Source organism: Notolabrus celidotus, chromosome 2 (genome assembly GCF_009762535.1).
Source record: "Notolabrus celidotus isolate fNotCel1 chromosome 2, fNotCel1.pri, whole genome shotgun sequence".
NCBI classification, from domain to species: Eukaryota; Metazoa; Chordata; class Actinopteri; order Labriformes; family Labridae; genus Notolabrus; species Notolabrus celidotus.
Window position 1 is genome coordinate 4,076,032 of NC_048273.1, and position 22,362 is coordinate 4,098,393.

The 22,362-nt window shown below is 42.7% G+C and overlaps 1 protein-coding gene across 1 annotated transcript in view; it reads left to right on the top strand.

The window, feature by feature from the left end:
• Positions 1-401: 401 nt before the first annotated feature.
• homer3b (homer scaffold protein 3b) overlaps positions 402-22,362 on the top strand; it is a 70,490-nt gene continuing 48,529 nt past the window's right edge. Inside the window, exon 1 of the mRNA XM_034676934.1 lies at positions 402-894. Within this exon, the coding sequence (XP_034532825.1) occupies positions 890-894 (5 nt within the window). The 5' untranslated portion in view covers positions 402-889. The remainder of the gene's footprint in view (positions 895-22,362) is intronic.

Here is a 22,362-nt window from a genome sequence, read left to right on the forward strand (position 1 = left end):
GATTTATTGTTGAACATCTAGATTTAACATTTAGATTTATATTTAGCATTTGGATTTAACAATGATTTTAACTTAATATATTTTTCACAACAAAATTAAATCTGAAGAAGATCACAAATATTTCTCTAAATGTGATAAAAAAAAGTGACTTTTAAAAATTCACTCTACATTTTTATGACGTTTTGGAGCTAAGTGGGTTGAATTGTTTCTGTTTTTTTCAGTGTGCACATTTTTACAAACGGGCCCCATAATTTCCTCATATCAAATTTCACTTTCTGACATTTGAGTGTAAAGTAGGCGAGGATGAGGATGAGGAGGAGGAGGAGGAGGATGAGGATGGGGAGGAGGGGCGGAGGGAGGAGGGGTCTGTAGCTTCCACTGAGGCCATCAGATGGCGCTGAAGAGGCTCCACGGTCCCGCTGTGAAAGCTGAATGAGGTCCCAGTGTGATCTGGAACAGAGGCGGCAACGGAGCACAGCACAAGTCCTGGAAGAGGATTGAGCCCCAAAGAACTCTTCTGCCTGACTTTCATCGACATTCCCCGGTGAGTCAGGCCAGCGGAGCGACGGAAACTGCGCGTAATTACGCACGGGGGACGACGGGTCTGCGGGGCTGCTCGCAGTGGAAACCCGCGGACAAAGGAAGGCAGACAGGCTGGAGGACAACAACTGACTTGGGAAGAGAGGAGGACTGTTGGAGGGGGACCGGGTGGAATCTGGAGTCGGAAGTGATTTCTCTTTTTTGTTTTTTTGGAATGTAACTTGAACCGTTCAGGATTTCAGGATTTCAGGGAAGAAGATAGTCAGTTTGGAAACCGAGGGTGGAAAACGACTCAAAGTGGAGTTGTGACTGGAATCGGTCTGAAAACCAGCATCCAGATCCTCGGAGCATGGGGTAAGTTACATATCTGTGTCTGAAATGGGACGCTCGCTCTTCAAGTGATTATTCTGAAGGCGACATTTCTTAGAATCCAACTTTCTCTTCACTTGGTGAAAATATTCTGAGCTTTGGTTTTAGCTCACAAACCCTGAACAGAAATCTGAGCTGACTCTGAGCTCGTTTCTTTGTATACCTCCAGATAACCATGCACTCGTTGCCACATCACATCAAACTCTCTCTGATACTCAGACGGTTTGCACAAAATGAACTGTGTGTGTGTGTGTGTGTGTGTGTGTGTGTGTGTGTGTGTGTGTGTGCGCGTGCGTACGTGCGTGCGTGCGTGCATGTGTTGAATTATTCATGCCAGCCCTCAGCTTGTTTCTAACACACCTGAACCCTCTCTGTATCACCAGACTGGATGCTGTCAGCTGGCCTCTCTTATAGGCCGGTGTGGTGACACTTTAATTGAGATGCCACTCAACTGACCGACTGAGAACAACGTTAGAGCATCTTAAGCAGCCCCCTGTTATCTTTATCAGGTCTGTGGTTGACCCAGGGGCCACTGATGGTCCCCACTGATCTAACCCTGTTTAAAAAAAAACACTGTTAAAGTGCCACCTTTTGATTGAGATCATGAAGAACACTCTCTAAAGAGAAAAGTGGATGCCCATCCTGTTGACAAAACTTGCTCCCTTGGCCCCCTTTTGGCTGTCCTTAATGCTTTCAAACTTTCTGTATTGGTGCCCTTTTCCACCCCTGCCCTCAGAAAACCTGAGTCCACCACTGACAGGGCTTAACACACTTTTTAAAGAACTATTTCTGGAGCCCACTCATTTGTTTTTTCAGTTCCCTTTTCAGAGTGAAGTAATTTCTCACAACACGCCACGATCAAACTGTAAGATGTTTCTGTGCAAGCATTATTTACATACACTACTTATGAAGTCATGAAAGCTGCAGACTGCAGCAGTAGCACACATGTGCTCCTGGATCCATCAAGTCCAGGCTGAACCTGTGGCTCCCTCTCACACAGAAACTAATGGTGCACTCAGGCGGTCCCCCCATCAGCGAATGAAATCAAACTTCAGAGTTCATCACCTGGAATTTTTCCTCATTCAGTCAATTAGTCAGTTTCAGCACATGATTACTAATCAGCTAGAAGCTAATTGGAGAATGTTGTCACATGTAATGAAGTTACAAATGTGTCTGTAACTTCAGCAGCCGAGAGATTGAAAAGTGGCCGATGGCATGCCACTCAGTAGCTGGTGGCCTACCGCACCATGTCCCTCCTAAAACAGTGGCAGGGGCCGTTCTCTATCGACATGTCAGACCCCCATGGTGATCATCATCATGTTTGAAAACTGTCAAATATTGTCTTGACTACACACAATGTGTTTTATCTATCATATATATTTACTCTCATCTACATTCACTAGAGGGAGAACTAGATGATAATAGAGAAGCTATTTTAGTCAGCATCCAGGCGCATGTGCAGCCTTCCTTTTCCTTGTCCTGCCAATGGTCTAACACTGCTCTCTGAGACGACTCTCATCCTTCTAGTTAACATCACAAAGCCCATTGAGAGCAGTGTTGATGATTTATTTCTATGAAGGTAAATAACACGTCTTGAGTTTGTGTTTGAATCGACGGGATCTCAATACGGTTAGAAAATGATTTTTGAGAAGTGAAGTCAAAAGACAATATTTGACAGTTTTCAAAGCAGACTGATCATCAAACATGATAATATAAGACTATATGAAGACTGAGCACAAGAGAAGCAGCTGGGGCCATGACATGCTGGTAGAGAACGGCACCTGCTGCTGTTTTAGGAGCAACATGGTGCAACAGGCCACTAGCTACAGAGGGACATGGCACACGCCAGTTTTTGATCTTGTCATGAGCCAAGTAACTGTCTCTGATTTATAGTGAGTCAGTTCTTGTTACTACATCAGTGTGTTTTTCTTTTCACCTTGACATGTTTAGACTCTTTAAGTCAACAGACAGACAAGTCACAACATCATGGGACTCTTCTGAAGAAGACTGGGGGAAGTTTGTAGTTGAAACACGTCGAGGTAAAAAGAAAACACACACTGGTCTTGTAACAAGAACTGTGTCAAACCTAGGGAACCTTTTCAGACTATCTCTGATTTAGTGCCATGTTCAAAAACACAGACAAACTATCTGTGATGTGACAACAACAGGGAACCAAAACACGGGTCTCTGAGACACCTGTAAAGTTTGTACCAGGTAGCTTTAATGAGGACAGGAAAGTGCAGGCGGTCTCTGAGAATATTCTATCTCAGTAATAAGGTCAGACGGGAGAAAACATCAGGTTGATTGTGCCATTTCAAGTAAAGTCAGAAGCACAACAGCAACAGTGGAAACCTGCTGGGTAACATCTGCAGTGAGAGAGAGAGAGGGGATGCTGGGCTTCTAACTGAAGCACAAAAACAAACATATGGTGGCTTTACTGCACAGCATCTTTCTGTAGCTTAACCAGCAGAGTTTAATGACCTGGAATCTCAAATACGAGCCTTAAAGGTGAGCGGTGCAGCTCTAATCCGATGCACTGAATATTGTGTCACAGTGAGTTGCACATTTGTGAAATTCAGCATACTCTCTCTTAGAGTTGGTGCAATATCAACATCTATATCAGCCTCTAATACAGCCTATTATGATGCTGTGTAGTGATGAGTATCCAGTCAGTGCTTTGTCAGAAAACTAAAACCAATTCCCCCAAAAATCAACTGGTCTCAGGTAAATAATCAGACAGTAACAACAGGTTTCCACCAGTATTTGAATAATATTTAACCTCAGTAGTAACGAAGGGGTGTTTGGTATCATCCGTACTCATGTCTAACAGGTTACTGTACTCTCTCTGCTCCCCTCTGCAGACACATGCAGTTGGAATGATATTTGCTATAGTGCCAGGGGAGTTGTGTATCGCAGTGCTAGCTCTTTTTTTCTACAGAATCAAACACCCCACCTTTGAAGAGCTGCTGTAAAAAAATAATATAAAAGGTCTGGACACCAACATTCAGACTTCATCCTGCTCCAGGTCTTCTACCTTCCTGACAGAAGTGAGTCCTGATAAACGGCCTCTTCAGGTCTGTAAACAAATTGAGGGTTAGATGCTGAAGTGCCTTAACAAAGCCATAAAGCCATGTCTCAGTGACCACAGCAGATACTCTAGGTTGAAGAGGTCCTCCTGAATGCACCATTCGATTACCTAACACTATGGCTGTTTTCGAAACCTATGATACTAGCAGTACGTACTAATGTGGCCAAAATTTAGTATAAAGGATGTGAACAAGAGCAAAATCTGCAGTATGCCAAAACTCTACCTGGATGTCGTACTTTCATGAAAATTTCACAGTGTGCATCGGACCAGTCTCCCTTGCGTAATGTTTGCACAGCACTCGTTCCTTTATTGACGGAGGGATCAGCTTCTTAACTTTTTAAATCATAAGTGATGCTAAAGAAGCAGTTTCTCTATCAGCTTGGCCGTTGTTTACTTCCACTCTCCAAAACCGGATATCCAGCGACGTCTGACCCAGCATCCTGCAGAGCAGATCCAACAGAGCAGTCATACTACAGACTAAATTCAAACGCAGTATGTAGCAGGTCATTTCGAAAACAGCCTGTGTCTGTGTGAAGGAGTGCTTATTCATTATAACACATGGTTCTCCAGAGATGTGCACACTTTGATCTACATATCTTGGTCACATTTGAAGGGACTTTGGGTTCGGTGCCGTGTCCACTAACGCCGTTTTTTGTTGTGCTAGTAGTCCCTACTGCGTCCTCAGAGTCAGCTGATTGCTGTCGCAGCGCTCCCAGTTCAAAACAGTTCAACTTTTGGAACAGTGCCGCGCTCATCAATGCCACTTCTTGAACACAGATCAATCAGAATCAAGAAGGGTATCAACTTTGTCAACAACATTGGCGGAGGTCCGTACGGTGGAGAAGAGTTATCAGACTTGTTTTTTTGAGGTACAGTTTCCAAGTTTAGAGCTGCTGCTAATGCTGTGACACGATTTCTATCAACAGTTTTTACAGTTCCTTGTTGAAATGCTGTTGAATGAAACAAGTAAGAAGCATACAGAGCATTTTAAAACAGACCCAACAGTAGCTACTTAAGCGGAAGTGCCGCCTTTCAACAGTTAACGTTCAAGGTTCAAGGTTCAAGGTTTCTTTATTATCCCCGGGGGGCTATTTGTCTTTCAGTCAGCGGTGACAAAAACAAACAAAACAGTACAACACCAACATCAAAACATTCAAAACGGTAACAACAACAACAACAGTAACAACTGGAAACAACAGTTATGCGGCATTGTTAAGTAGACTAGCTGCTGTCGGTACAAAAGAGTTCCTCTTCCTATTCGTCCCGCTATTCGGCATCGCGAATCTTCGGCCTGAGGGAAGCCGGCGAAATTCAAGAAAAAGAGGATGGTATGGGTCAGCCACGATGGACCAGGCCTTGCTGAGGGTCCTGGCTCGGTGGAGGCTTGACATGTCAGGCAGGGGTGTGCCCGCAACCCTGCTGCATATCTTGACTATGACCTGCAGTCTATTTTTGTTTTAACGTTGGTGATAAGCGCTCTGAAATTTAGCTCCCAGCAGAAAATATTCGCCTAAAAAGAACCTCTGTATCAAGACTTCAGGGGGTCACAAACGGGGCGCCATTGGCCTAAGCAGTCCATAGCCCCATGTACCAAGAAATGCCATTGAATGAAGGCAAATATGAAACATACAGAGGATTTTAAAACAGACCTAACGGTCACTACTTTGGGAAGTGAAAGCCTGATTTATACTTCTTCGTCGAATTGACGGCGTAGCCTACGCCAGAAGTCTGCATAGCTCCCGTACCTACGCAGAGGCCTACGCACGTAGCTGTCGGGCACCTCCTCCAAAATGTAAATATGCCTCAAATCTGTGCAGACCGCAAGCCCTGTGATTGGTCGGCTCGGCGGCATTGAATTTCCCGCACTCCCTGCACATCGGCCGTGTATTTCATCTCCTCCTCTCTATTCTTCATGTAATCATGTCTGTGTGATAAACAGCAACATGTATCAGCTGTAGATTAACAGAACACGCTCTGAATCTCTGTGGAAAAGTAAACAGAGATCGTAGCGGGGCCGGAAGCAGGCGACCGGCTATCAGAGAGACCACACTGCCCTCTAGTGTTTTGGAGGAGAATTGCTCACGGACACATTGACGCACAAGTATGTAGTGTTCATGTCTGCGTCAGCCCCTGCTGCGTAGGGGAGAATCAGAAGTATAAATCAGTCTTAAATGTTTGTGAGAAGCGCTCTGAACGATCCTAGCACAAAAGAAAAACGCCTTAGTGGACACACATTTCTTTGTTACTTCATCAATGATTTCTATCACATTGTTGCTGCCACTGCTGAATCTGTGGCAGCTGAATCCAAACATGGTCTCCTACTTCATGAGATTTTATTTGCACTGTGTAACTTGGGTGATCTGTCCTCTTGTCCTGCTGCAGCGGAGTTATCTGCGACCTGTAAAATGTTCCCGCTACATCGAGAGAGGTACAAACACACGGTGTCTCTGTGTTGTGGATGTGCATGGCAGGGATGGGCGATAATAACTCAAGTATAGTTCTGATCCCCTCTTAGAATAATATGGAGCACCAGATCACTGTTCTTGATACCTACCAGCAGAAAGAGCTGCTTAAATGAAAGCATGGACTTGGTTTTTATTCATAATTGATGGTTTGGATTTAATATACATACATGGACGGTAAAACTTCAAGGCAGCTTTTTCCAGAAATGTAAAATTAATGAGTTCATGAAATTGACTAAACACACATGTGTATTTATGCACATGACTCTGCTTTGAATACAACATCAGGATCTGCACTATTGATACTTGGGGATCAATCCGCCCATCCCTACTTCATCAAACATTCATTTCCCACTGATCAAAACCCACCGTACCCCATCCACGTAGTGTTCATCCCCTCTTCAGTATCTGTGGTAACTTCCTACTGTGCTGTGAACTGTAAGATAAGCTGCACAGAGAGGGGGCTTCATCTTCGTCTCTGCTGGTGTCTCTTCCATCAAATCGTCCTCCTGTCAGTTCCTGCTGCTCAGCTGCTTCATATACTGTTGGATTGTTGTCTGTTATCAAACTGTTAAAGTTGCTGGTATGTGTTTGTGTGTTTGTTCTGTAGTTGCAGAACAAGAAAACACATGCAGCTGACATGCTGAGGACAAAATGTATGAATTTAGATATCAAAAACCTCACAAGACACATGCAGCATTACAAAGAATAAGGCCTACTTCAACGTACTGCAAGCTAACCACAGCTACACCAGCCTGCTCAGTGAAGCTGCACCAAAGATGCAACTTCAGTTCCCTTCCAGAAGTGAGGTTACAATAATTTATGTACGCCGTGTTATGAGGAAAGACCCAGGAAATGACTGATGAATGTTAATCAAGTAGCTCCAAAGACTGTATAATAAATGGACGTAGTAGCCTATCCGTGACGTCACCCGTCTGTTTCTGAAGCGCTGACCGTCGGCGGGTGCCATATTGGAAATGTTGAACTCAACCTAACTTCTGTTGAGCTAGTGTGAGGTAAAGAGGCGGGCCTTCCTTTGTGACCACAGCGAGTCTCTAATTTGTGAGGCATTTGACCCCCATGATTTGATCAATAAGGTATCTTCAGGTGTATTTCTATAACCTTGAAAACAAAAGGTTATATGTGAGCTTAATCCTGGAATAATTAATGAATAAAACTTGCCAGAACTTTGAGTTTAAGGCGGTTTAGTTCTGCTGTAACTCTATGGTTGGTTCAGACTGTATGATAAACGGACGTAATATCTCTGATGTCATCCATCTGTTTCTGAAGCCGATCGTTGGTGGGTGCCATATTGGAAATACTGAACTCAACCTAACTACTGTTGAGCTAGTGTGAGGTGAAGAGGCGGGCTTTTAGCCTCCTCGCTAACATCTACAGTGTTCCAGCCTGTCAATCAAGTCAGCTAATTATGCTAAACTCGTTTTCTTAATATCTTCTAAAGTGCGGTGTTATGAAAAAATTCACCCCCCGTACAGTGTGTGCCGATAGAGAAATTAGCTATTCAGACTAAAATCATTTTTTGAACCAGGCTGTAAACATGTTTATTTCTGCTGTAAAGATCGGCTCTTTGAATGGGTGTGTATGTGGTGTCCAGTACTCCTGGAGCCAGCCTCAAGTGGACACTCAAGGAACTGCAGTTTTTAACACTTCCACATTGGCTTCAATTCTCACGACTGGAGGTTGCTGCTTGGGTAGCTCCCCTTTAAACGAAAGGGGGACGTCACATGACACAAGCTGTGTTCAGTAAATTGTGCTCAATTTTGACTGTTTCCCTAAATGTTTTGTTACCCTTTAACTAATCAGCTACTAGAAATTTGGATTTCATTTCAAAAACTGGGTACGGCGGTGCAGTTGGTATCGCTGTCGCCTCACAGGGAGAAGGTTCGTGGTTCAAGTCCCCTGGGGGCAGGTGCCTTTCTGTGTGGAGTTTGCATGTTCTCTCTGGGTTCTCCGGCTTCCTCCCACAGTCCAAAAACATGCTCACCAGGTTAATTGGTCTCTCTTAATTGCCCATAGGTGCGTGAATGGTTGTCTGTCTCTCTGTGTTAGCCCTGTGATAGGTTGGCGACCTGTTCAGGGTGTACCCTGCCTTCCGCCCGAAGTCAGCTGGGATTGGCTCCAGCCCCCTGTGACCCTGAACGGGATAAGCGGTCAAGATAATGGATGGATGGATGTTAGCAACTCTACAGTAATGAAGCTAGCTAAACCTGACTGAAAACAGTGATTGCTAACTGTTGCTGTTAGTTTAATCATAATAAAACTATAAGTTGAATAACTTCAGTTCTGTCTGAATTTAGAGATTAGCATCAGAGGCTAGCTGTTTCCCCCTGAGCTAATCATCTCCAGGCCTTCGCTCCCCGCATGAGAACCAGACGGCGTGCTCTGTAACCACTTGTTGCAGTTGTTTAACTGCGATGTATAATAAGTCTTCGGGTAGGTAGGTCACTGTAATTATCTTTCTACATAATTACAGAGGAGTCATGAGAGGGAACGGTGATATTTCTGCCCACATTATCTCATTTACACTTTAAATCAGTCTTAATGTCCCCCCTGCAGCTTCCCCTTTATAGCACAGAGAACGTCTAGTCTTCGATTTCAGCAGGAACATAATCAATTAATCTGCAGCATAATACCATTAACACTGTTTAGTGTCTGCGTCCTCCCACTGCCCAAGGAGAACGCAAGTGGAGAGAGGAGCTGCTTTAACGCTGTTATGGAGACATCTGCATGAATACACAGTCATCTCAGAGAAATCTTTACCCATTCACTTAATTCCCCGGCTTTTTATTGTCATGCAGTCAGTGCTGCCGGTTACTGCCCTTCATATTCTGAATACAGAAACCTCCCTGTCTCACCTTCACAATGTGAGTCTGCAGAAAGTAAGACATCAGTCTGACTCCTGCCAGAGGAGCTGACCTTCAGATAAGTCGAGTGTTGAATGCTACCAGAGCTCATGCTTCTGGCATTTCTCCAAGTGTTACCCGGTGAAAGTTCAAGCCTGACAAACATGGAACCACAACCCTTGTTTCTTCTCTGCAGCAGCAGAGTAAAAGTCGTATGTTGTGTTGCGTGCGTTTGACTTGTTTAGCAGCCAGTGTTTCCCCTCGCTGTGCTATTTTGGTATGTGGTTGTAGCGTGTCATGTTGCCGGACTGAGCCAGACACTTTCGCTGGCTCAGGAATGTGGACACGAGGCTGCTTGCTGTCTCCGAGGTCAGAGGAAGCAGACCCTTTAAATGAGAAACGCTTTAAGAGGAACAAAAGAGAAACCGCCAGAAAGAGGAGCTACGAGTTCTTCTCCCACGAGGCTGAAACACACACACAGCAGAGATCTGATCGTGTGTTTGTCTGAATGCACAGATGGTGAAAAATGATGCTCTGCTGAAGCTCTCAGCTGACGCTCTCATCTCGTCTGAATTTATCCTGTTTTTCAGGCTCATAGGTCAACAAGAGTCTCTCAGCCTGACAGGATGGACGCTGGCTTCTTAAGAAATGATGATGTATGAATATTGATGACTCACCCTCAGTCAGTAAGAGAATCTACAGTTACAGAGAAATTCAATCTTATTACAATACGTCTGAGCATCTTTAGTCCTCGATGAAGGACTCTCAAACAATACTCATGGCATGTGGACGTCATCATCTGTGTTATTTGTCTCTGAAAACACATTTTCAAGTTTAAACAGAGCTGATATGTGTCTCAGCCTAAAGCAAGGTTCACACTCGGTCCCCGGGCAATTTCCAGACAATCAGGCCCTGACATTTTCCAGACTCGCCCTTTCACACTTGAAGCTCACAGCTGGAGATTGCGCATGTCAAGCTGCCGTGCATGTTCTCACAACCTGAAATACTGGGTTCAGTTTCAGTGAGGGGCGGCATCTGGTTAGAGTCTGCAGGAGGAGTCTTCTGTATGTCTCTTGGTTAATGTCATCACAGCATGAATAAGAATCCTTGAACGAAGTTAGGAAACATGAAGGAGCACAATGGCTTTCTCAACAGCCCATCTTCCTGCGGTGGAAGTCCCAGACCTTTAGGCCGACCTGCTGCTTTCACGCATTTGTAACATTGGTCTTCCACCAGATCCATGTCCGGTTTGTCTCTGATCCGCTGTGGTCTGGCTCCGTGCTTTCTGTTTCCAAGGATTCTCCTCCTCCTCTTCCTCTCCTCATCCATGTTGTCTTTCTGGTCCTCTGAAAACCTCTGACCTGTTGACTCCAGGCCTGGCTCCGCTCATCATGATGGTTTGTTGTTGTAGTTAAGTGAAATACGATCTGGTGATAACACAGAGTGTTTTATTCTGAAAATTAACCGGATGTTTTCATTTTGTTTTGGTGAAACCTGACTTCCTGTCCCGCTCCATCTGCTCTGTTGAGATTGATGCGTCGTGCTCCGGCATCCGACAAAAATAGAAGTCTTGTGTTTCTGATCAGGAGGGCTCTGACCTGCCGGATCAGAGACACAGCTGGAACGCAACGGAGTGGATCCAGAGGAAGTTAACACATTGACTTGAATAGAAACTGATCAGATATGATGCTGTGACGGAGCGGAGACGGAGCGGACATGAATCCGGTGGAATTTGGCCGTTAGAGTTAATTCAAAGTCCTGGTTTATGGATTTGGAGTCTGTTTTAGGTTTTAATATCTCATATTTTAATTCTCATATTTCCTGTCTCTCTTTAGCTGTCCCGTCAAAGGCAAAAATGCTCAAAAATACAACTTTGAAAAAAAAAAGAAAGTATTTTTGATTCAAACCGATTTCCCTGATTGTTACATGGGGTGCTTATTTCAGGATTTATTTCAGTCTATTTTGGTAAACTATTATTTAACATGAGACCAAAAGTGCTTAACCTTCACTTTGCACACTCTGCATTTGGAATATGTAAAGCTTTTTTCTACCCAGGAGATCCAAAGTGTATCCAAATGTTGTGTATCGATGCAAACAGGACTGTCTGAATTGCTTTCTGCTGCATAGACATAAATAAGCGACACAGAAGCTAGCTCGCTTATATTAGCAGCGCAACTTGCTAGCCAAGAACAGCACACCCCTTACTGCAGCCGCGTACTATGGAAGCCAGTGGATGGCAAACATGCCAGCAGCTGGTTAGCTTGATACTCCCTGCTGGAAAAACAAACTTTCACTACTTACTTCTTAATTTTTAGACGTTCAAATCGATTCAAAACCAGATTTTTCAGGAGTCCACAGTCTTTCTGTGAAATCCTCTTTGGAAACCAGAAAATCCTTTAACTATATTTTGACCTTTACAATAAATAGAAGACTGTTTCAGCTGTGTGACCTTGGATTAACAGCAGACCCACGGAAGGCTCATTAATTATAGATTATTCAATCTTTTTTCCCTTCTTCATTAAAGATGATTTTTTTTTGTCCATTATGACTTTATTCAGCTCATCTGAAGAAAGACAGGAAATATTGGAAGTAAAGAGTTTGGATGAAAGAGCCGAGAATCTACTCAAGGCTGCTGCTGGGACTGAAACCTCTGCACACGGAGCACCTGCCAGCAGCCTTCACCTCTTTATTGCTCTCTGATATCTTTGAAGGGCAAGTGTTTGACCGTCAGTTCATCACTGACTCATTCAGGAGCGTTTCAATGAAGCTGTTGCTGCTGTTCTTTAATAAGAGGTGAATCCTGGTGAAATGATGTGACTGAGATTTAAAGTCTTGGACACGCTGCAGTCAGTTACTCTACATCCAGTCATTTGTTTATATCTTTATACATATGACCCCTTCCTGACTCTTCTATGTGTCTCCTCCTTCATCACGCCTCCTGTCAGCACTCTGCTTTGCCTTCAAGTGTGAACATTGACTTTTAAGTACAGCCAGCAGGATTTCTGGCAGCTAGTTTTGCAGCTATTTACAGCCTGCAGAGCTTATAGACTCCATTACTAGCAGTTTAAAGGGGGTACGTTCTTCTCTTCTCTACAGAAGAAATCAGCCGGGTCTGACTGCAGGGGTCAGACTGAGGGGTCAGACCCAAAGCTCTTGTTTCACAGATCACAGATTCAGGGTGCTGAATGGGTGCTGAAGTTAAGAGGACAGATGAAGAGAGCAGAGAGAGAGAGGATTAGAAAGTGATGACTCGGGGCAAAGACACACAACACTCAGACAGCACCACCAACATCTGTGTGTGTGTGTGTCAGTAATTACACACTTTTGGCTACAAGATTATAAGAAATAATGCAAAGTTTGAAAATGTAGATGTTTATAAAAAGGACGAGGAGACAGACTTTTGAAGCAGCTTTCTGTACCTTGCACATTGGAATGAAGTTGTCAAGTGTTTGATGGCTCTCTCATCGTATTTATGAGCCTTTCATGCACATTTTCCTCGGGTGCAGACGTTGCTCATCATAAAAATCTCATCAGCAGTGCAGTTGGCCTAGCGGTTTAAGCGTGCCCCACATACAGAGGCTACAGTCCACGCTGCAGCGGTTGCAGGTTCGACTCCCGGCTGCGACCATCTGCTGCACGTCTTCCCTTGCTCTCCACTCTCTGCTCCCCATGTTTCCTGTCTCTCTTCAGCTGTCGTATCAATAAAGGAAATCTCATCACATGAGGAAAAGGTTTAAAAACCTTAAAGAACTCAGGAGGAGGATTTTGTTCTTTAATTAGAATACAAATCTGTGTTTGCTTTATTCTTCTGATGAAGACTTCTTAAAATGTTGATTTACCTCAACAGAAGTGTTTCACCTATGAGCAACAAGTACAAACCCTAATTTGACTACATACTGTCATGATGGGAAAAGCGAGGAATAAAAGGTTTTAAGAAACAAAAACGTACTAAATCAAAGTCCACAGAATCCACAAAAGAAATCACAAGGGTATCCAAGAGGCAGGTGAAGACGTCACAGGGAACACGACACAAGACATGAAACACTAAAACCACAAGGAGGACATAAGGTCAGCTTTTAACAAACAGAATACACACAGTGAGGAAACAAGCCTGAAACACAACAAGGTACATCTAGAAATTAAAACAGGAAATCAATGACAAAATACAAAACAAGGACAACACAAACTAAATGAAAGCAACTCATATAACCCATTTAAATGTTCAAGACGTTGTTTTACGTTAGGCAGGCATATTTATCGTGTGACTTCCGTCCGACGATAGAGGAGGAGCTGGAGGTGGAGGAGCCTATCAGACGGCTGAGACCGCAAGGCAAGGCAACTTTATTTGTATAGGGCATTTCATACACGAGGGCAACTCAATGTGCTTTACATTAAAACATTAAAAGCATTGGAAACATTCAGACAGGCACAAAAGAGCACAATTTACTGAATTTCCCCCCTGGGGGATCAATAAAGTAATATCTTATCTTATCTTAATTAAAAAGACAAATATAATAGAACAGAAAAGAAAAGGAAAATTAGAATAAATTAAAAATAAAATTAAAATTTGCATGTAAAGCGAGTTAAAATGAGCTAAGAAGGCAAGGCAAGGAGGCAAGGCAAGGAGGCAAGGCAAGGCGAGGCGAGGCACGGCAAGGCGAGGCAAGGCAAGGCAAGGCAAGGCAGCTTTATTTGTATAGGGCATTTCATACACGAGGGCAACTCAATGTGCTTTACATTAAAAGATAAAAAGCATTGGAAACATTCAGACAAGCATAAAAGGCAGTAAGGCAGTGGCAAATAAAAAAGGTCTTAATCTTTGATTTAAAAGAGGTGAGAGTTGGAGCAGACCTGCAGCTTTCAGGGAGTGTGTTCCAGATATGTGGTGCATAATGACTAAACGCTGCTTCACCATGTTTCGTTCTGACTCTCTGGACTGAAAGCAGACCAGTACCTGATGACCTTAGAGGTCCAGATGGTTCCTCCAAATGAGGATTAGATTTGCGTCACTTCCGTCCTACGATGGAGGGGAGCTTCTGGTTCACGTTGGAGGAGCCGTTAAGCCGGCTGAGAGTGGAGGTCTGCAGCTGGACTGTCTTGGGATGTTCTGGCTGTTATTGTGTCCCTGTTAGTGAGGGGCTACCTCCTCTAGTCTCAAAAAAGGAAAACAGACAAAAACAAAATTTAAAAAATAATGTCTTTATAACTTCTTATATTTATTTTCAACTTGAGGTCAGAAAAGGAAAGATGCATCATTGTCAGATTGTAGATTCAAAGCACTTGCCTTGACGTTGGTTAACTCTGAGAGTCTATTCTGCATCCCTGTCAGTTTGTATCTGCGTTTCTGTTCCAGAGGAGGTAATGAACTGTTATCAGAGCTGTGTGAACTGTAATTTGAACTGCTGTGAATGAAGCTGCGGAGGTCAGAGGAAGTGTATTAATCCTCCCCCCCTGTAGAAAACTCAACCCTCATACTGTTTGACTTCTGACTCGTCCAGATGGAGCTCTCTTAAAAGAGCCTCTTCAGTTTATGACCTCTGCTACGAGCTGCAGCCAAATACTGTTTGAATGTTTTGGCCCTGAGAGGATTATTTCATGTGTTTGAATCAGGAGCCGATAAAGAGGCGGCACAAGCTTCTCCAGAAGACACACTGGAGGAGAAGAAAGAAGGTTGTTTGGCTCATTTTGACATTTCATCAGAGCTATCATCCTGTCTGTGCACCCATAACCTCGAAATTCATCTGAAGGCTTCGGAGTAATTAATTTATCACGAGGGTGGAGAGAAGCTGACGGCCTCGGGGGCTGCATGCCTTCTCCTCTCTTGGTTGTCGTTGCTGCTGAGTTTTTGTTGGGGAATGTGCGGGGCAGATAGCAGACTTAAGAGAAGACTCCAAGCTTCAGCCATCAGCTCAGACTCAGCTTCTTCACTCTTCCTGTCTTTCACAATGGCAGAATATCAAATAAAGGTTTTCTTCAGGCAAACTCTCAGAAGTGTCTTTGATGGAAAGTGTACTTTTAAATCCGTCAGTTGGCTCCACGTCAAAATCATCAGATGATCCGGCGCATGCTTCAGACTGCTGCAGACTTGTGCGGTGCATGAATTCAGAGACGTGCAGAAGGGAAGATAAAATGTCCCAGAAAGGCATGAGGAGTGTTTGTGCCCATAGAGGTTTGAACCACACTTGAGGATTCAGCCGTGTTCCCCCGCTGGCCTGCCTGCCCGCCCGCCCGCCTGCCTGGCTCAGATCCCAGAAGAGCTCTCTCTCCTGTGGCTCCCAGGTTTTTCCTGTCTATCTTTTTTCTCTTTCCTCATTCTGACCCTGAATACTAATACAAAAAAATCCCAAGGAGGATGTTCTTGCTTATCTGCTTCAAGAAAAAAAAGTTGTTTTTTTATTGCAGTCTCCTAAAGTTTCCCAAAACAAAACTTGCCCGAAAAATTCCTCAGGTATTTCTCTTAAGTTTAAAGAACACCTTGAATTAAACCTGAGTGTAAGCAAATACACTTAACATATGTTGTCCTTTGAGGTCGTATTCACACAGTTTAAAGGGAACATTTTGTAGATATTCAACTCATTTTTTTTCAAGTGATTTTTCAATCCAGATTATTCAGCTCCAAAGCTGTAAAGATGAACTGGTTTTTGACCTCATCCCTATAACTATAAACTCTAACCCTCCTCATAGCCCCACATCTCCCCGTCACAGTTCTGATCCTCACGTCTGAATAATACAATATGAAACACCAGTTTATACTTGGCCTTCTTATTTACTGAGCTGTTATCTGAACACAGTCGTCCCTGCATTAATGCACGCATGAGTGGCAGTTACTGTGTACAGTATATGATGTAGGGGGTTGGGTGGGTGGATGTATATTTGACCTAGAATAGATTAATAATAATTGATCCAGATGACCCCCTCACTGGATGTGGGCCTCTGCCTCACAGCAGGAGGTGGAGAGCTCTAAGCTACATGCTCACAAAGCTGCTCCAGAATATATGTGATGCAGGAACATGGAGGATAATACATGTTTAATGTTATAGTACTGGTAGAATACTTCAAAATGCTCCTTTCAGTTTACATAAACTTGAATAATGTATGTGAATGTGAAGCCGATCGTCGACGGCGGGTGCCATATTTGAAATGCTGAACTCAACCTAACTTCAGTCGAGCTAGTGTGAGGTAAAGAGGCGGGCTTTGAGCCTCCTCGCTAACAGCTACAGTGTTCCCTCCTGTCAATCAAGTCAGCTGTGTTTCTAATTATGGAAAACTCGTCATCTTAATATCTTCTAAAGTGCTGCGTTATTAAAAAAAATCACCCCCCATACAGAGAAATGAGCTATTCAAACTAAAATCATTTTTTGAACCAGGCTGTAAACATGTTTATTTCTGCTGAAAAGATCGACTCCTTTAATGGATGTGTATGTGGTTTCCAGTACTTCTGGAGCCAGCCTCTAGTGGACACTCGAGGAACAGCAGTTTATAACACTTTCAGCTTTCTCTTAATTTCTCACATGGCTGGAGGTTGCCACTTGGTCTAAGCTCAATCTCTGGAGAAGATGAACCTGGACAGGAAGTCAGGCATGGGAACGGCATGTAGCATTTGCTCAATTTCAAAATAAAACACCATATACGGACTTATCAGATCGTATAGATAATAAATACTCATTGATTATGTTTGTATTTGTTTGTATTTGTTAACAGCTACAAAACAGCCACATATCCGTGATCCATGTCGACCACAACATAACTTTAAGATGATAACTCTGTCAGAAGGTAACAGGTCAACAAAGTAGAACACAATTATTAATATTAACTCATCTAAACCAAGCGGCAACCTCTGACCGCGAGAGTTGAAGCCAGTGCTGAAGTGTTAAAAACTGCAGTTCCTCGAGTGTCCACTTGAGGCTGGCTCTGGAAGTACAGGAAACCACATACACACCCAGTTTAAAAAGGCGATCTTTCCAGCAGAAATAAACATGTTTACAGCCTGGTTCAAAAGACGAGTGTAGTCTGGATAGCTCATTTCTCAATCGGCCACACACTGTACTGGGGGTGAATTTTTTCATAACGCTGCAATTTCAAAGATATTAAGATTACGAGTTTTGCTTAATTAGAGGCACAGCTGACAGGCGGAAACACAAGTTGTTGGCTAGGAGGCTCAAAGCCCGCCTCTTTACGTCACACTCGCTTAGCAATTATGTTGAGTTCAATATTTCCAATATGGCTCCCGCTGATGATTGGCCTCAGAAACAGATGGGTGACATCACGGATACTGCGTCCATTATTTATTCAGTCTATGATCTAAACCTGCAAAAACAAAACTTTATATTTATGCAGTAAACTCAGTGCTGTTGAGAGCAGAAAAGTAACTGAAGTGTATTTAAATATTGTTCGTTAACGCAGCTACAGTCCTTTAATTATTGACCTGATTGAGATTAAGATCACATCATGCTACTTCTTTGAATTATATACATTTCTAGTCTCATTAATTTATGCTGTCAGTTCTTCAGGTTGTCAGATATAAATATCCATCTCCTCGACTCGGTCATGCTGAGATTTCCTCTCATAACACCTGATTTAATTAACAACCACATCGTTTCATGTTAATTAGATCTGCTGTATGTATAGAACCAGACACTGCGCTCCTTCAGGCTTCTGTGACTGTCAAGCTGTTCCATGTTTGCTCTCCCTAACCTCAGGAGGATTTTAATCCAGTTTTAATCTGCTCATATCATCAAACCTCGATGTGATGCATCCTGTCTGAGCTGATTAGCTTGACGGGCTTTTCACAGAAGTACATCGAGGCGGGACCGGATGAATGACGGGACATTCATTTATTGTGTGATCCGCTGTGAAGGCCCGGAGCTGATGAGCTTTCACTCATCGTTTCTCATTAAGATAAGAATATGATAGAATGGGAATCCTGACAGAAGCTGTTTTACCTTGATGTTAAATATTATTTACTCTTGCCTTATTGGCTTAATGCCTTTACCGCCCTGGTTATCAGTAACGCAGACATTAATTTGTCTTATGGAGTGTAATTAAATACTTTCATGGTGCTTGATTCATGTCTAATGAATCAGGTTTTTACCTCCTGACAGGGAGATTAATTTAAGGTGTACCTCAAACATCAGCTGCTCTGCACTGTAGAGCCATGACATACTACCCCAAATCCAAAAAGTAAGGATGTGGAGTTAAATGTTGATAAAAACATAATTTGATAGAGAGTTTACAAATCATTTTAATTAAAAATAGTGCAAAAACTTTTATTTCCTACGTGGAATGATTGACAGTGCCGCTTAACGGATAAAAAGGGGTATGGCTCTGTAAAAATCACCAACTCTGCGATCTGGTGCACTTTTTAATTTATTTTTATGTAATTTATTTATATATTTCTCCTTTAAATTGTTATTGTCTTTATTTTGCTTTTTGTTTTCTAATATCATTTTGTCTTGGCTGTCCTGTGACTGGAAGCCAGTTGTATTTAATTTTGTCAGGTTTTCTCTTTATTATTTCTGTATTGTCTTTGTTGTATTTGTCTGTCTGTATGGAAAACTCAATAAATACACCATGACTAAAAAAAGAAAAATAGTGCAAAAACAAGGTATCAAATGTTGAAACTGAAATGTTTTATTGTTCTATGAAAAATATACGCTCATTCTAAATTTGGTGATGGACAACAAAACACTGCAAAAGTTGTGTAATGCTGAAAAAAAAACACCTGGAGGAACATCTCCAAACTAATTAGTTTAATCTGTAAAAGGTTAGTCACATGACTGGGACCGAAATGCCTGGGATGACAACAAGGAACAACAGTTTCAAAACTCTTCACACAGAATCTTTAAGGCTGCTGTTTTAGGCCTCAAAACAACACATTCATCATAAAAACACTAAATACAGCAGCGAGATGTTACCTTCAGTCCAGTGCTGTGTTTTCTAGTTACTCTGAGAGGACACATAACTGTCCTTTTTTCCTACTTTAATAGCTGCTAATGTATTGCAACAGCAGGCATAAATTACAGCCCCATTAAGCTGTAAAGGGACACTCTAGTTTGGTTGTTATGACTCCTTATAGAGGTGAAAGCGCAGATGTAATTAAAACCATCAATGGCTTTATACCATGTGCGCCCTGGTTAGCTGTAGGAAGGGGAGACAGTGTAGCACGTAGTGGGACACTTGAACACGCACGTTTAAAGGTGTAGTTTGTAGAAGTTAGCAGTATTTAACAGAAGAGATTTGGTGGAAGTTGGATTTAATATTTCAAACTCAAACTGAGAATAAGTTTATTTACACAAGGAGCAGGACTCCTCGTGGTGGCAGCTACTTGAACCACCATCATGTTTCTACAGCAGCATAGAACTGACAAAACAGCAAAATGTGTTTTGTAATTCTATGCCGAGCTGCCCGTCCAGAAATTCACCTGTTGTAAAACAGAGAAGAAGAAAGAGCGGTTGTTGTTGAAGGAGAAGAAGAAAGAGCGGTTGTTGAAGGAGAAGAAGAAAGATAGATTGTTGTTAAAGAAGAAGAAGAGAGATAGATTGTTGTTAAAGAAGAAGAAGAGAGATAGATTGTTGTTAAAGAAGAAGAAGAGAGAGCAGTTGTTGAAGGAGAAGAAGAGAGAGGTTGTTGTTGAAGGAGAAGGAGAGAGAGCGGTTGTTGTTGAAGGAGAAGGAGAGAGAGCGGTTGTTGTTGAAGGAGAAGAAGAGAGAGAGGTTGTTGTTGAAGGAGAAGAAGAGAGAGTGGTTGTCGTTGAAGGAGAAGAAGAAAGAACGGTTGTTGTCGTAGGAGAAGAAGAGAGCGTTTGTTGATGAAGGAGAAGAAGAGAGAGAGGTTGTTGTTGAAGGAGAAGAAGAGAGAGCGGTTGTTGTTAAGGAGAAGAAGAGAGAGCGGTTGTTGTTGAAGGAGAAGAAGAGAGAGGTTGTTGTTGAAGGAGAAGGAGAGAGGGCGGTTGTTGTTGAAGGAGAAGAAGAGAGAGAAGTTGTTGAAGGAGAAAAGAGAGAGCGGTTGTTGTTGAAGAAGAAGAAGAAGAGAGAGCAGTTCTTGTTTAAGGAGAAGAAGAGGGATAGATTGTTGTTAAAGAAGAAGAAGAGAGATAGATTGTTGTTAAAGAAGAAGAAGAGAGAGCAGTTGTTGAAGGAGAAGAAGAGAGAGCGGTTGTTGTTGAAGAAGAAGAGAGAGAGTTTGTTGTTGAAGGAGAAAAGAGAGCGGTTGTTGTTGAAGGAGAAAAGAGAGCGGTTGTTGTTGAAGGAGTAAAAGGGAGAGTTTGTTGTTGAAGGAGAAGAAGAAGAGAGAGAGGTTGTTGAAGGAGAAAAGAGAGAGCGGTTGTTGTTGAAGAAGAAGAAGAGAGAGCGGTTGTTGTTGAAGAAGAAGAAGAAGAAGAGAGAGCGGTTGTTGCTGAAGGAGTAAAAGAGAGCGGTTGTTGTTGAAGAAGAAGAAGAGAGAGAGGTTCTTGTTGAAGGAGAAAAGAGAGCGGTTCTTGTTTAAGGAGAAGAAGAGAGCGGTATTGGGAGTAGTATTAGAACTCCTGATACGTAACAAAATCAAAAAACAAGGATTAAGCTCACATATGACCTTTTGTTTTCAAGGTTATAGAAACACACCTGAAGATACCTTATTGGTCGAACCATTGGGGTCAAATGCATCACAAATTAGAGACTCACTGTGCTCTGTCATATCATTTGTCCAGTGACTCCATTTTTCTCCAAAGACCCATTTCTGTATCGTTTATGATGTATTGCATCTCTACCTGCTCCCTTCTTGGACTTAATCATCCTCTTTGGCTCTGCTGTTGTGCTCCATTGTGAATTGTAGCTTCAGTAATCTGTGTTGAGACAATAACCACCATTGTTTGTATGCAAATGTAAAATATTTCACACCAGATCCAGAGGGAACAATGCTTCATATAGCTGATACTGACCTACATAAATGGTTATTTCTTAAGACTAGAACCTCCTCTCTGCACACATTACCCTCATTAATGTCAGTGAATAATTGACTTCCAATGGGGAATGGCTCATTGCATACGTTAACATTGTGCAGACTGTATTAGCTGTGTAATGTTGCATGAGCAGTCCCTGATTGTCCTGCGAGCCTCCATCGCCTCCACCCTTTGTTAGTCCCCACAGCCAGTATGGAGTTCTTCAAAGAGAGGAGGACGGCTAATTGGACTGCTAGTGGTTAGCTCTTTTTGCACCAATAGTCTCATTACATGTGTAGAGCATCAATGACCCGAGGTCCCCAAAAGACACAATAATGTTAAATTGGGGTTATTTTTCATCCTATTTAGAGATGGATCCACCATCAGAGGGCCTTAAAGTGCCAAACAGAGTCAATGACTCACAGTCACACATGAACAGAATGAAATGGTAATGATGTTCAGCTAATGATAATGTTGGGTACGGATGTTTCTGCCAATTGGCCCTAATCAGTGCGCCAATGATACTCACATTATTCTGTTCTTCACAAGTATTTTATAAAACATAAGAAAGAATGTGAAACAAATTCACTTTTCTATGAAATGCATCCTGTAAAAGAAATCAGGCATGGGCCAGTTACCGGTTTGCAACAGTTTGAAATAGTCACAGTTCGAAAAACCCAGAGTCCCAGACATTTCAAAACAACATTTAAGATGAGATACTCCTTTATTCGTCCCACAACGGGGAAATTCATGGAGTTACAGCAGCAAACAAGAAGGTTTGCAGCACAGGAATATATACAGAAAAGAAATGTCCATCAGAGACGACAGCTTGGCCATAATTCTTCTGTCAGCCACCACCTCCACAGGGTCCAGGACTGAGCTGGCCTTCTTCACCAGTTAGTTCAGTCTGGCTCTCCTGTATCCTGTCCGCCCACAGCAGGTGAAATCCTTCCAATGTGGCGTTCGTGTCCGGTGTTAGCTCTGTTAGCATGATGCTAACAGATTTCAGAGCTGCAATAGCTTTACCGCAATACTGTAAAACTGTTATGTTTTTGCTTTGGGTTATCACACCATCAATATCTCATACTAATGCCTTAATAAAAATAACACCTTTACGGCCAA